At 35.9% G+C, this 16,666-nt stretch overlaps 1 protein-coding gene across 1 annotated transcript in view; it reads right to left on the minus strand.

Moving 5' to 3' along the window:
- Nucleotides 1-16,666, minus strand: part of TBC1D32 (TBC1 domain family member 32) — a 114,283-nt gene that overhangs the window by 86,545 nt on the left and 11,072 nt on the right. Inside the window, exons 5-11 of the mRNA XM_006778431.2 lie at nt 14,762-14,887; nt 11,392-11,470; nt 11,147-11,250; nt 10,989-11,050; nt 9,805-9,949; nt 7,438-7,497; nt 1,787-1,877 (exon numbers count right to left, since the gene is read on the minus strand). Of these exons, the coding sequence (XP_006778494.1) occupies nt 1,787-1,877; nt 7,438-7,497; nt 9,805-9,949; nt 10,989-11,050; nt 11,147-11,250; nt 11,392-11,470; nt 14,762-14,887 (667 nt within the window). The remainder of the gene's footprint in view (nt 1-1,786; nt 1,878-7,437; nt 7,498-9,804; nt 9,950-10,988; nt 11,051-11,146; nt 11,251-11,391; nt 11,471-14,761; nt 14,888-16,666) is intronic.

Consider the following 16,666-nt stretch of genomic DNA (forward strand, 5'->3'; position numbering starts at 1 on the left):
ATTTCCTAAGGACCAGAGAGGATGGAAGCTGGGACTGAGCTGAAGCTGGGAAACTGGAGGCAAGAAGCTCTGAAAGAAAATAAAGAGCAAAAATTTTGAAAGAAATGGCAGAAGAAAGCAGTGAAGCACCCTGAGGAAAAGGAAAGAAAAGCCACTAAGGGCTGGTAGAATGCAGGGGGGGGGGAGGGGCAGAGTGAGGCACTGGATAAAAACATTTTAATATCAAGAAATTAGAAAAATCTATAAATTTATAAATGAGATTTTTACATAAACTTATCTACCCTTTTCTTTTTTATCTTTTTCTTCCTCTTGCATAATAAACTCTGGCTTCTGTATTTTCTCCTCCGCTATGAAACACTGGCTTTTGAAGCCCATTAATTATTGGTGTTTAACCATTTTTCTTGCTTGAGTTAGATGAAGAATTTATCCAGGGATTTTTTTTTAAAAAAAAGGTATCTTCATATAATAAAAGAACTTACTCTTTAATACTTAGAGAACTGACAAAATAAAATAACAGAATGAGAAATAACCTAATTCACATGGCAGGTTGTGTGATATAAGCAAAAGAGCAATAAAAATCCAAATTAGGAAGATAATCTTTTGTGAAAATTTTAAAATAAAGTTTATTCTTTCACAATAAATAAGATATAAGTGTAAAGGATGTGGATAGGGGCAGTAGGAGTAGGAATAGCAAAGCTACATAAGCACTGATATGCAGAAGAATCTGACTGTGCCCCTAGCCGGTTTGGCTCAATGGATGGAGCGTCAGCCTGCGACCAAAGGGCCCCAGTTTCGATTCTGGTGAAGGGAATGTACCCTGCTTGCAGGCTCCTTTTTGGCCTGGGCTCTGGTCAGGGTTCATGCAGGAGGCAACCAATCGATGTGTTTTTCTCACATCAATGTTTCTCTTCCACTCTCCCTACAAATCAATGGAAAAATATCCTCTGGTGAAGATTAACAAAATAAAATAAAATAAAAAAGAATCTGACTGTAAACGATTCATTTTAATCACTAATTAGAGCTAAAATTTAGAGAAATTAGGGCCAGATTATAAATTATCTAGGCTATAATAGCTCAGTCTGGGGATAATCACAGAAGAATCACAGGGTGGGGTGAGTTGTCTAATAATAAAACAATATTTTATAAAATTTTCTTCCTACTAAAATGTATAAGTGACAATTAAATGACTGATACACTAGAGAAAAATGAGCAGTATATTATTGCAGTATAACATATTATGACGTAAACTCTAGTATAAATTGAAGAACTGCCTTTGGTAAGAAACAGCATGATAATACATTAATTTCAAATGTAGATAGGTTATAAAAAACATCATTATGGTATGTATTTTAAATTTGTGAAAATATTTTACATTAGCAAAAGTGATAGAATTTTACCATGCTACTAACAACTGTTAAAAAAAAAAAAATAAGAGCGTCCGATAAGTGCAGTGGAGAGAAAAACAAACACTGTCCCAATTTTCTCATTATATGCCAAAAATTATCTCACTGAATCCCCAAAGGAACTCTAGGAATTATGTACTATTCCCATCACATTCATTTTACAGATGAAGAAAGTGAGACAGAGAGGCTAGGTGTTTGTGGAAGGTCACACAGGTAGTAAGTTACAAAGTGAGGGCTGGAACTCAGGACAACCAGGAACCAAAGCTCTTTCTTTTTTTTAAATTAAATCTTTATTGTTCAGATAAAAAAAAATAAGAGTTACTACTAAGCCATTTTAAACTGTACTATTTTTTAAAGTACAGAACAAAGAAAACTATACTTACCACAATGCTTTGACTGTCCCACAATCTCATTGGTTTTCATAGTCTCACATAACTCAAAGTACTGAACACACTGCTGAACTGCTGCAGTTACCTAATGAAATAATAGCTTATTAATTATAGAAATGTGCAGCCTACAAGTCCTGGTGTGTGCTAGGCAGAGGGTGCCAACGTAACCAACCCCGGTTTTAAAAAATGGGCAGAGTCTTTAATGAGTTTCTTTGGTAGACAACATTTCATATGAGCTGTCACAATTTGGTACTGGGAAAAGGCCATGGAAGCTTATGCTTGGTATCCTCCAGGCTTCGCCAAATGAGCCTTTTCCCTCTGCCAATTTTGCTTTGTATCCTCTTTCGGTTATAAATCATAGCTGGGATTATGACTATATGCTGAGTCCCATGAGTCTTCCCAGAAAATCATCAAATCTGGGGGTGGTCATGGAGATCCTTCCTATATTTATCTATCTCCTCTAAATCAAACTTTAGAGATTCAGATCAATAATATAAAACTGTCTCCTAAAAATCTGAATTTCAAATTAGGTAGGAGCAAATCTAAAATCTTTCCAACTCCCCTATTTTTCTCTTACTTTGTTACTTATCTCCATGAATGACATTAGTCACTCAATTAAGTCTTCACTCAGCCCCCATTCAAAAAGCCAAGTTCTTTAAATCCTGCATTCTAAATATGGTACTCCAGAATCCATCCATCCATCCCAGTTCACTCTGTTAAGAGCCCTAACTCATGTTTTTATCATTTTTTGCTTGGATTACTGAGAAGACTCTTCTTAATCTTTTTGCTTCAACACTTCTCCCCTATCTCCACTTAGCACCTTAAACCCATTTTCCAAATATTCCAAGGCCTTACTATGATGTTACTTCAGTACTTAAAAACCTACCAGTGGTTCACAACACCTTCAAAATAAATGCCAATATCCTAAAGTTGACATTATACAAAAACTCTTCAAGACCTGATAGTCTTATACCTCTTATCCTCCAGATATCTCCCTGTCCCAATCACATGCTTGCACAAATACAGTACATCTACCTGTGCAAAAACCAGTCACCAAAAGCCAATTCAACAACCAAATAACTAATTCATCAAAAGCAAATTCACTGGGAAATTTCACCAATCAAAACAGCCAATTAGATTTGAAACACACTCACACCTGATGTTTACATTAAACTCAACACTGTCATTCACAAAAGGGAAGGAGCTGAAGATTTCCTTTAACAATGTCTTTTCTATTTTTATGGAATTATGCTCTGCCCTATGCATGTGTGAAATAAAATGAGGTTAATTGATACATACCCAACTTAAAGCATCCAAGAACATTTTAAACACCTTTACCCACTTAATATTAGCTTTCAGAGAACTGATTTTCAAGAAATTTTCCTAATACCAATTCACATTTCTCTTAACAATGTCCAGTTATATAAAATATATGCAGTTTCCATATGTACGATGTGTTTTCCAAATCCTAAGCCTTTAAACATGCTACCACATTGCCCTGAAATATTTTCCCACCAGTACCAAAAGCACCCCCCTCAGTTTTCCAGGATAATACCTATTCATTAGAATAAAAAATTTCCCACCATCCTCAGAAAAAGTGTAATTTGTTTTATAGAATCTACTTAATAAATCTACTTCAATCTACTTAATAAATCCATGATAAAACAATATAACCATGGTAACAGGTATCCAGCAGACCAAGTTTAAAATTTTGTAAATCAATATAAGTCAAAAGATCTCAATGAACGTACTTCTGAAAGCCGAGCAATTAGTGTTAGCCCCTTGCTTCTGAAAATCAGCCAATAACAGACACACTCCAGGAAACACATTCGAAAAGCCAGTCAGTCAGCAACAATCTCACCTGAGATCTCTTCCACAATTGGCTGAACTCATTCTCCTCTCCAAAAGCCCATCAATCACTCCCTGAGTTCCAAGCTTTTCCCCAAACCCTATCTGATGAAGAATCTGCTTTGCCTAACTTAAGTAAGCAATACATTCAGCTTTATGCACTGTTTCAGATTGAACAATGGTCTTAATCCTGGAACTTCCATTAAAATTACCTTGAAGACTCTGACTTGGCAACATTCAGTGAGAACTTCAAAGAGTTGTTCACTGAGCCCCCTTGAGTCCCAAACTCTCAAAGCCCTTCAGATCTGCCATCATGAGAGTCTGTGTCAACAATAACCTGAGCTCCAACTTGCTTCATGGGCATTCACTGCAAAATTGGTTATCCTACGATTTGTAATGAAATTTGTACAAAGTAACCTTTTGTTCTGGAGAGGCACCATCGGGTAAAATCTGGGCTACTAACCTGCTTATTCTTGGCTTGTTTTGCTTTGCTATTTGTACAGTCTTAACTCCTGTTTTATTCTGGTTTGTCCTGCATCTCCTGAGCATCCCATAGCGAACAGGAGGCACAGTCCAATCCAATCAATCAATGCAAGCCGACTCTGAGATCACCGGCTAACAGCAAAAATACAGTGCAAAGGCAACTGGTCAAACTGCCTTCAACTCCTACAAAAATTTTATGAGGACATTCCCTGGCTTGTCAATTCATGAAAGAGGGCAGTCAATGATTGTCATATCAATGACCCTATCACCCCTTTCTAGCTTCCGCTTGGTCAGAATCTGAGATAAATTTATAAGCACACACTACTGCCCCAAAAATTCAGTGACCTGTTTATGTCTGTCATGAGTTTCTGAAAGTCAAAGCTGAAACCTTCTCCTGATAGAACTCCCTCTTTCTAGATAAACTTGCTCCTGCAAGCCTACTTCTTAGTCATACTTTGGTAAAAAGCAATAACAACAAATATGGCTTAGAGTGACAAGCGCCATTATGGAAAAATAAATACACTTAACAGAAGTCCTAAAGAATAAGGACACAAAAGAATAGTCAGCTTCCTTAACTGTGAACTTGAAACACTATCTCCAAAATAATCTCTCAAAGACTCTAGTTCATTTCCATTCAAATCTTCAGAAACCCATCTCCTTGCACCCATTTCTACCCAGCTTTACCTTTACAAGCCACTTACACCCACTTCTGTTCCTACTACTCCTTTCCTCACTTCTTAAATGTGCCACATTTTATTTGAGAAAAGGTAACAATCACAGGAAAAGGTACAATCTCAGCAGAGAAACAATCACATCATATAATATCCCCTTTAAATTACAAGAGCAGAAAGTAGATTTAGAGTCAGTAAATTTAAAACTAATCTAGAGTCCAGTTAAAAGTATAAAGAATTATTTTCCTAAACCTCAGGAAGATAGATAGAAATTTGCTGTAAAATTCAGGATCTAATTTGATACTCATTCTGCTGCACAATAAATATATACCAAGACAAGAGGAGCGTGTGTGTACTATGGTAGGAAAATATACTATGATAGAAAAAACAAAGAGAATTTAAATAACCTAGTTGTCAATATTTTTTAATGACTTTGAGAGGACAAGAAAAATAGGAAATGCACTAAATAAAGCTATTTCAGAAGTCGTTCACTTAAGGGTGGGTGGACAAAGATTCAAGTTGTCAAAAATAAAAGGTTAAATGTTTATGCTGATAGCCAAATGCTTTTCAAATATTTCGTGACTTTGCAATGGAAATAAAGCCCTCAATTTCCTCAGATATCTCCTTTAAAAAATGACAACACAGCCCGGCCAGCATGATCAGTGGTTGAGCATGGACCTATGAACCAGGAGGTCACCTTTGGATTCCAGTCAGGACACATGCCTGATTGCAGGCTCAATCCCCAGTGTGGGGCGAGCAGGAGGCAGCAGATCAATGATTGTCACTCACCATTGACGTTTTATCTCTCTCTCCCTCTCCCTTCCTCTCTAAAATCAATAAAAATGTATTTTTTAAAAATGACTGCACATACACATAAATTATTTGCTGTCTAATGCTACCAACTGAAAATGTCATAACAAATAGGATCACAAAGAGTAGCCACAAACCAGATATTAGTTATAAAATGAAAGAAAATTAAAAACTCAGTTTCTCAGTTTCCCTAGCTAGTGGCTCCCCTATTTGACAATGCAGACATTCTATTGTTGCAGAAAATGTTATCAGGAAGCACCGAAGAGAAGTCAAAATAAAGGCTGTAGCAGGTAACCAGGCTAAATAGGCTGCTATGACTAAAGTCCTTATGACAGGAACTCTTACAGAACAACAGACAAACCCATGGAGTGGTCCAAAGTTTCCACAAAATCTGATCAATTCTGAAAGGAAAATGGGAACAAATAGATCTTGCATCCATTTTTCCCAATGTTTTTTACAAAAGTTGGGCCAAGTTCTCTTTAATATATATATATATACAAAATACTTTTATATTTTATAAATTTAGGAAAGTTTTTTAAGAGAAATAAAGTTTAAGTTGAAATCTCATGCAAGTTTGACTCATTATGTATAGGAAATAAAATATTTGACCAAGTCGATAAAATAGTAAATTTGTTTATAATAAACTATTTGCGGGCTAAAAATTGGTGATGGCATAATTAACTTTTCAAGCAAGAAACAGATTTAAAACTTAATATATAAAAAACATATATATATATATGTTTTACATATATATAAAAAACATATTTGAAATACTCCCACCAGCGCCTCTGTGTTAGCAACAGTGAGTTATTTGTATGCCAAACCATAGGGGTAAAATAATCATTCCATTCTTTGTTTTTCCTCCTTTCTCCATTCTAACAAGATCAGTCTATGATCATATGGTAACAACAAATTTTCACTTAAAATGGGAATGGGAAAGAAATGAGATGTGGAAAGACTTTATTTCAATTCAGTTTGTCTAAAGATTTTGAAGTACCTATTACCTCTACAAATAAATTCCATTCCTTTTATTCAATATCCCTCTTCTCATTTCTGAAGCTCAATTCTTTTGATTCTCAAACACAAAACAATTACTGTTCTCTTTCTTTCATTTTATGCTCTACTGCCTTCACCCAAAAACTCACAATTCCATGAATCTTTCCCTTCACCTAACTTCTAAACTCAAGATTCTAACCACCTAACTTCTAAACTCAAGATTCTAACCACATAAACCATATTTATCATATCAAAGTCACATTAGCATAATTTATTAAATATTTTAATAAATTTTTCATGTTTGTCACAATTACATGAATTGCTGACTTCTTTTCGATTTCTTTCACTGCCCTTACATATATTTCTACTAAACAGCAATAAATATTAAACGTTTTTGCTAAAATAATTTTATAGTATTGGTTTATATTTGGTGTAACTTAAATCAATTTTTGCAAATGTAAAAGCATACATCATTCTGAAGTTTTTCATTCAACTTTTATTCAAAACCACGGATATACTTTATAGCACTCATTCCTTCATAAGTACCTGATATGAATTAAATTACATAATACTTTCAAAATATGGCTTATATCTCAAACTAGTTTGTTTAGCAACCAAACTACTATGCAGTTATGTGCTTCCTAATTGTTATCTTGACTGTATTTTAAGTCTCTACTTTTATTCTTTTATGTTTCATGCAATGGTAGTTTAGAAGTCACATAAAAGGGGGACTCCTTCATTATTCAATACTGATTATCTCTCAACTTTGCACATTTAAGTTATTACATCATATATTTTTTGTGATGCCTCAACATAAAAACAGAAATATAGACATACCAGAGATTTATATTTCTTTTCAAGAAGTCTTAGTACGACAGTTCTGCTACAATATCCATGCTAAAATTAGGAGAGAAAAAAATGGCATTTAATTTAATATTCAAGCTATACCATTCAAAATGTATTTTTCTTACATAATTTCCAATAATATCATATATTACATAATAACTTAGTTTCAAATTATTATAATCAGTGCCAAACAGTTTTTTCTATGTATAATAGATTATGAGCACAGCAATGACAAGAATCCAAATTATATCAAAAACTATGGGTTTACTGACAGACCAGTAGAAAAACTTTCTATCCCTCAATTGTGACCAGTCTCCATACCAAGCCATATTAAATATGTTTTTATTAATTTTGGAGAGATGAAGGGAGAGGGAGAGATAAAAACATCAACGATGAGAAATAATCATTGATCAGCTGCCTCCTGCAGGGCTCTCTACTGGGAATTGAGCCCACAACCCAGGCCTGTGCCCTGAGACCGGGAATTGAACCATGACCTCCCGGTTCATAGGTCAATGCTCAACCACTGAGCAACACTGGTCAGACGCTGCTGACCTTTTGAGAACAGCTCAGCCTTGGACCGGTACGGATCTTAGGTGAAATATGCAGTATGAATGATCAGCTGCATCTGGGGTTAAGGGAGACGATGAGAAATAATCATTGATCAGCTGCCTCCTGCAGGGCTCTCTACTGGGAATTGAGCCCACAACCCAGGCCTGTGCCCTGAGACCGGGAATTGAACCATGACCTCCCGGTTCATAGGTCAATGCTCAACCACTGAGCAACACTCGCCAGGCCATACTAAGCTATTTTAAAATCACCACCACCAAAAAACAAATCTGACTAACAGTGTATGACACAGCCTAAAGGAAAAATACAGAACTGGGCATGGGGGTTGAAAATCACAACTCTTACACTATAGAAGATACCATACTATCTACATATGCAGAAATTTGACAATGTTGAAATGCTTGAAGGGACAGTATCTTAATCATGCTCTGCCAATCATACTTTTTAAAAGATTCAAAGTGCCAAAAGATCTTTCATTCTCTCCTTAGAGCTAAATATGGATGTGATTAAAACATGCTTCATTTGCCTTGTACAAAGCAAGGGGAAAATACACATAAATATTACTTCCCTAAATTATATTAGATATCATTAGTGTTCAATGTGGTTTCTTCATTTTACTTGAGAATAAAAATTAGTAAATAATACTATTAAGTAAAATCTATCAGAATTCTGGAGAATAGAGTTTAATTAAATGGGGGTTTAGTTAATTGAGGATTAAGCAACGCCTGTGTGCTTTAACCTCATAGCTGAAAACATTTTCAAAACCATTTATCCTTTTCAGGTTTAGTAAGAGAAATATGTTGACCTACAAGTAAACTATTTTGCTGAGTAATAAATGAACATGTTGCTGTTTTGCACGGCAAGTCCTGGGGCCAGCCTTTCCCTTCCCCACAAATATACAATGTTCAGTAGACAGGTGGAAAGGGACAAATATCTGAGAACATAAGCCCACACTGCTGCTACTACTGCCAGACCCAGACCACTCTTATTCAACAGCAGATGAGAGAGGTAACAATATAAGGACCTCTTTACTCTTAATATTAGTTTCAGTTCAAGGACAATGGTAAGCTCCATAGGAAATCACCATCATTCAGGCTTCAAACACATTTCCCAACTACAGGTTTAGCAAGAGGCAAATCATGTAATGTTTTCAGACATATCGCCTAAGTGAGAGAAAAATGCACAGTGAATCTTTATGTTCTACCATACCTGCTTTAAAAATTTGATGTTTTTATACTACAGATGACCAGATTTGGATAGGTCATTCAGCTTAATAAGTTCAAATGAATTCAAAACCTTATTCTGGTCTGGCCTGTGTGGCTCAGTTGGTTGAGCGTTATTCCATGCACCAGGAAGTCACCTGATTGATTCCAGATGAGGGCATATGCCCAGGTTACAGGCTCCAGTATGGGCATGCAGGAGGCAGCCAATTGAGGTCTCTCTCTCTCTCTCATCGATGTTTCTATCTCCCTGTTCCTTCCTCTCTCTGAAATCAATAAAAATATATTTTAAAAAACAAAACTATTCTAGCTCTGTTGCTTACAAGATAAACAATCTTTACTAGATAAAAAGCTTGAACAAGTCATTTAACTTCTCTATATCTCAGTTGCTGCATCTGTAAAATGGAATAATAATACTACCTATCTCATATATTGTTATAAAAAGTAAATAAGTTAACACATATAAACACAATTATAACTTTTAGTACACAACAAACATCAAACATTACCTATTCTTTGAAATATAGCTATGTACTAAAAGGTATAAAAACTTATTTCATTTATTTCTCACCATCCACTTTTTGAACCAAACAGCCCTGGCATCAACCAATACAAGAAAGTAGATGGGATGCAAAATCTTTTGTGAGGCAAGATGACTTTGATCACGTTTAACTGATAATAAGGACAAAGTACTCTCCACAATTTCTTCCATGTACCTTAAAGATTGGGAAAGAAAAAACAAATGTTACTATATATATACATACACTTACACATCTATATATATATAAGCCTAAGCGACCAAACAACTGAACTACCAAATGACCGAACAACCAGTCGACCAGTTGCTATGATGTGCACTGACCACCATGGGGCAGATGCTCAACACAGGAGCTGCCTTCTGGTGGTCAGTGTGCTCCCATAGCCAACCTCCCACAGCCGGCCAACCTTCTGCACTGGCTGGTACCACCAATTGGCCCTGATCGCTGGCCAGACCGAGGGACCCCACCCATGTATGAATTTGTGCACCGGGCCTCTAGTATATATATAAAAACTGGTGATTCACTTTATATTTATGAAACGATAGTGTTAAGTAACCTTTAGAAACAACTTTTTTTTATATATTTCAATAAGTGGCTTTTTTGCTTTAGAAACTTATATTCTTTCTATTTCAACACTGTCTCTCCAAATTTAACTTTTCAAGACTCACAGACGCTCTTATAGCCGTATTAAAAATTTTTAAATTAAAAGGAAAAATTTAAAGAATATATAAGGAACTTATCCAAAGTAGCAGAGACCAATAATGAAAGAACCAAAAACCACAACACCTCTTTTTATCTTGTGTAAAATGATGGAAAATGATACCTGCATAGATCCATTCACAAAGCTAAGTACAAAACATGAAAAGCCATGGAGCAGACTGACATTCCTCGATATGGGGTTGGGGGAACGAGAAGAGATAAAGCAAAGAACTTATATACTTATAGATATAACCCATGGACATGGGCAATAGGATAGTGAAGACCTGGGGGGACTGTAGGGACTTGGAGGTGGGGGTAAAGAGGGAGAATGGGAGATATCTGTAACACTATCAACAATGAAAAATATATTTTTAAAAAAATAAAATGATAAAAAATAAAACTTTATGAATTCTTTCCCAATTACATAAATAAATTAAGACACTCTCTATTCTTTCTCTTTGAAATGTGAGATAGTAACACTCCTACATTTTATGTGGGCATAAATTAGAGTACTTACTTCTTAGGGTGACGAATCCAGAAAGATGGAGCCTCTTTCTGATATTCATTTAGAAGACGAACCTATAAAGCAGTGTAAAAACAGTTCTCAAGAAATCAGAATTCTTAAATATAGAACTATTTAAATTTTTAAAAAAGCATAGTATAGCAAATGAATACCTTTCTAAGTAAGCGGATCACATTGGGATTAGTTACATCTATGCCAGTTGAAACAGTAGGAATATGATTTTCTCTAGAAAGAAAGTATAACTCCAAATATTTAGCTGAAAAGAAAAAGTAAAAAATATATATATGACTAGTATAACATTGAATTATAGTGCTCTCTGAAAAGTTAGTTCTGATCCATTTTTCTTAAATACAAATGAAAGAAAAAAAACAATTTTTAAACAATGTAACAAACATACCTAAGCTTGTATAAATTTCCTTGGTCATATGGAATGGTGAAAGTGTAAATGTCTGTGCATAGAATTTTAAAATCCGGTCCTATGGAAATAAAACAAAAGATTTGCATCCAAAATTCTTACAGAACTAAATTAGAGATGAATCATTTTTCACACAGTAAAAAACTTAGAAATAAATCATGCAGAAACTTGTATAGGAATGTACCTATAAAAAAAGACACATTCTTGTGTTGGTCAGGAAGAAGTAAAACTGACTAAACTAACAGTAAATCTAAAGCAGCAGGATATTGTTGCAAAATCTGGTAATAGTAGATACAGCCATGGGCTGGTTGGTGAGGTTTGACAGAGGAAGGTACAATGTAATGTTGTCAAAGAAACAAAAAAAAACCTGTTTCCGAATCCAACATTTTGTTGCCTTTTATTTGATTGCTGACATATGTAGGGCTCTAATAATATTGCCTATTCCCAAGAAAAAGTATTATGTATTAATATATTTTCAGAACTTTGTATTATTAATACTTAAAGTAGAAAACAGCACAAGGTAAATTAATTAAATGAGATAATAGGTATAGTTAGAACAGTACCTGGCACTAGTAGGTACTTAAAAATGATAGCATTACTATCATTTCAATTATACCAACTTTGATATTAAGATCTGATTAACACTGTTAGTGGAATTTAACTTCCAACTAAATAAAAACATAAAATTGCCTCAAATGTTCTACTCTGGGGGAAAAAATAATCACCTTACCTATATTAAATATTAGCATAATATGCTTACAGAAAGTGGTTACCCAACTTACTAAAATATTTTCTAATAATTCCAAAAGATTCCTGCTAAACACAGGATATTAAATTCTTTGGGAAGTCTATTTTTATAGTTGAAGCTATTGATGGGTATCTGTCAAACTTCAAGTACTATACACTTTAGTCAGTTACACCTTAAGATTCCTTTAGAGCCGAAACCGGTTTGGCTCAGTGGATAGAGCGTCGGCCTGCGGACTGAAGGGTCCCAGGTTCGATTCCGGTCAAGGGCATGTACCTGGGTTGCAGGCACATCCCCAGTAGGAGATGTGCAGGAGGCAGCTGATCGATGTTTCTCTCTCATCGATGTTTCTAAATCTCTATCTCTCTCCCTTCCTCTCTGTAAAAAATCAATAAAATATATTTTTTTAAAAAAAGATTCCTTTAGAGCAGGAAATGAATAGAATCAAACTCAAAAATGAATTAGGATCAAGCATAAATTCCAAATGAAAAAAATACCATGCTTTGTTTTGTATTCCAAAATGATTTATTCTATTACCATTTCCCCTCTTTAACAATAATTAGACATTTTATTAACTTACCTCTTGACACTGACTCTTACTGAGTAATCTATAATAATAAAAGCATAATATGCTAATTAGACCAGACAACCTTCCAGGCGAAGCCGGGGCTGCAAGGGAAGCCCGGGTCCTGGGTGCCAGAGGGAAGCGGTGCTGGCAGCCGGCGGAAGGAAGGCCTACTCTTGCACGAATTTCGTGCATCGGGCCTCTAGTGATCTATAATGACCAAATAAAACCACTTGTACTGACCCATTAGAATCCTTACTGTGTTTATAAAATTGTCACATAATTTTTTAAATAATTATAGGAAACCTATCCTTGTTAAGTAAAAGAAAAACACAGGAAAATTTACAATTGTATTTCCTGTTAGAAAGTCTTGAAATATTAAAGGTGACTCTAAATACCTTTTTTCCTGTTCAAGTTCCTGGATCATTGAGTTTGGAGTTTTTTTGTGTTTGTTTTTGTTTTTGTTTTATAGAAGTCTGAATCACCTTCTGGTGTTAGTAAGGTTAAACTGCATCCAGGTATTAAGTAATTAAACACCTTTCTCCCCCTTATAAAAATAACAAACCAATTGTTTACAACCTACTTCTGTTTACAAATATAATTATATCTTCATTGATGGAAGAGTGATATTTTTAAATGTATTTTTATTGATATCAGAGAGAAAGTGAGAGGGAGAGAGAAAAAGAAACATCAGTGATGAGAGAAAATCACTGATTGGCTGCCTCCTGCACGCCCCACACTGGGGATGGAGCATATTTTTATTGATTTCAGGGAAAAAGGGAGAGGGGGAGAGAGAGAGAGATCAATAATGAGTGAGAATCATTGACTGGCTGCCTCCTGAACACCCTCTACTGGGAACTGAGCCCACAACCTGGCTCAAATGTACTGAGATATTTCCTATAACTGCTTGTTTACTGTCTTCTCCACGAGAACGTAAGTTCTATGAAGTCAGACACAGTGTGCTCCCAGCACCTAACCTAAAATGATGTACACTGTAAGTATTCAACACATATTGATTAAACAGTTAAAAATATTTAACTTGGCACTTCTACTGGGAACTGAGCCCACAACCTGGCTCAAATGTACTGAGATATTTCCTATAACTGCTTGTTTACTGTCTTCTCCACGAGAACGTAAGTTCTATGAAGTCAGACACAGTGTGCTCCCAGCACCTAACCTAAAATGATGTACACTGTAAGTATTCAACACATATTGATTAAACAGTTAAAAATATTTAACTTGGCACTAATGCCTCAAAAATTCTGTAAAAACATGCTGTATCTATTTTAAAGCCATTTTTCTTCACTGACATAACAATTATGAAGAAAAAGACTCTCTAAAAAGACCCAATTTGTATTCAAATGTGATGCTAGGATATAGTCAGGATTTTTATTTAATTCAAATACTAAATATAGCCAAGAATTACTGCACTTTTTAATATCATCTTATTTTTAATCACACACTAAGTATTCTTGAGAACTTACAAATCATTTTTACAATCACTTATCTCTATGGACTTCAAAATATTTGGGGAATTTTCTGTATTTGCATTCTGATTCACCTCAATTATCTTCTAACTCTTAGCTTTATACTTTTCTAACTTCTCTTTTTAAGCAGTTAAGCAATCTCTAAATAACACTTAAAAGCATAAGTATCCTTATGAATCCTTTGGAATAAATTCTAAATAATCATTTTAATAAACCACAAATTCTTTCAAAAACACTTTAAAATTCTTTTAAAAGCATTTTCTTAATTCAAAAACAGTGATACATACTTGGATATCCCTTTACAAGATAAAAAAAAAAAAAATGGACCAGGTAAAACAGTTTACTATAATTTGTCAATGTAGGGTGATATTGACCATACTTTGAATCTAATCATGAAATAGTAAGTTAATTCCTTTAAAAACTCTTTAACAATTCAAAAGCTGGAACTAAAATTTCATAAGCATTTGAACTACTGTTAAAGAAAATGATCATATTCCATTTGCTTCTGGCAGGGAAAATAAATTATTTTTAATATTTCTACGGGCGTTTCCTTACACTAAACACAGGATCCGGGTCTGAGAGAGACGCTGTCAGTTTCTCACAGAGAGTGGTCCAGTTCTCACAGTTCAGCACATCAGATGGCGGAGCCGAACACAGCATATGCAAGGCTTCATATCTGATCTGTAATTTTTTAAAAGAGTTTTATTAATACTCAGCTGCTAGAATGAGACCAATTCTCCAAATGTTTAACAAATATTGAAAGGCAAAGTCTGGATGACTGTTTTAAAGAGGCTACTGAAAAGAATCAGATGTCCTTTTATAAAACAACTAGAGGCCCGGTGCACGAATTTGTGCACGGGTGGGGTCTGGCCGGCCTGCCCCAATTGGGCAGATTGAGCCAGCTGGGTGGAGGGGCCGCGGGCAGTTGGTGGGCCGGCCCCACCCCCCGGTCAAACTCCCAGTCGAGGGGACACGTTGCATATTAGCCTTTTATTATATAGGACTAGAGACCTGATGCACAAAATTCATGCAAGAGTAGGCCTTCCTTCCCCCGGCTGCCAGCACTGGCTTCCCTCTGGCCCTTGGGACCCAGTCGTCCCTCGCAGCCCCAGCTTCACCCGGAAGGTTGTCCGGAAGGACATCTGGTCTAATTAGCATATTACTCTTTTATTATTATATATTCTTAAGAACTCATTTTTAAAACTACATGTTATTAAACCAAGAAAGAGATGGGTTATTTTATGTAAAGTGAAAATAAAAACACCACGTGTGTTAGACCTGTGACCTGGAGTCTCCTAGCAGGAGAGGAGGAAGGGTGATGGCAGAACTGGATCACCAGGGCAAGGTTTTCCAGTGGCTGGTCCCACAGGCTGACCCATGGGAGTGGCTGGTCCTACAGTTTGAAGGCTTGCATGGTGAAGCATTCCCATTCCAGGAAATATGAAATTCTCCCAAAACAATCTATACTTGTTTTTGCTGCTACACCAGATTTTCTGACCTTCTAACCACTGAGGTAGAAAAAAAAGTCATTCAGCAGCATGATGCAAAATTGAATTTCTGTATTTTCACAGAAAGCTTACTTCTTAATCATTTTTCTCAAAATCCAATCAGAATTCACTCAAAGAGTGTGACCCAAGGGACAGCAGTGGAGAATAATAGCTCTACTCCAATTATGAAAGGTGGCAAAGCTTCTCCCCCACTCACTCTCCAAGTAGTGAGTATAACACACTGATTCCAGCCCGTCCCTCAAAACCTGGTTTGTTTCCCAGCTGAAAAAACCAATGCCTAGAGTTTTTTGGGTTTTTTTTTAAAGTGATAAATCAGAGACAAAAGCTGAGACCTCAGGAAACCAGGCACTCTGAATCAGGGAGTCAGGTTTTAGGTAAAAAAGACAGAATACACATGTGTTTTAGAAAGAAGAATTCCTCAATACAACTTTATTTGTGATATGGTTTAGGGAGGACTATGAAGAGTTTCCAAAAACATTTCTCTTTTTCAGCTAACTTTTAAAAATATATATATATTTTATTGATTTTTTACAGAGAGGGAGGGAGAGAGATAGAGAGTTAGAAACATTGATGAGAGAGAAACATGGATCAGCCACCTCCTGCACATCCCCCACCGGGGGGCTAACCCACAACCTTTTGGTGTACAGGACGATGCTCCAGCGGAGCCACACTGGCCAGGGGCACCTCTCGCCAGGGCTACCTCAACAAGTTTTTATTCAAATATCACACAGATAAATATAACAGGCTCAACAATGACCTTATTGATCTTCAGGGCATATACCCAGGTTCAGGTTCCAGCTCAGGTTTCAGGTTCCAACCCAAGACAGAGCAGGTAAAAGAGGCAGCACATCAATGTCTCTCTTTCATCTCTTTCATCTCCCTCTCTCTCTCTCTCTCCCCCCCTTCACCCTCCATCCACCCTCCCCCCTCTCTCTTCTTCTCTCTCTAAACG

The sequence above is a fragment of the Myotis davidii genome, unplaced genomic scaffold, assembly GCF_000327345.1.
Source record: "Myotis davidii unplaced genomic scaffold, ASM32734v1 scaffold147, whole genome shotgun sequence".
In the NCBI taxonomy this organism is placed as follows: Eukaryota; Metazoa; Chordata; class Mammalia; order Chiroptera; family Vespertilionidae; genus Myotis; species Myotis davidii.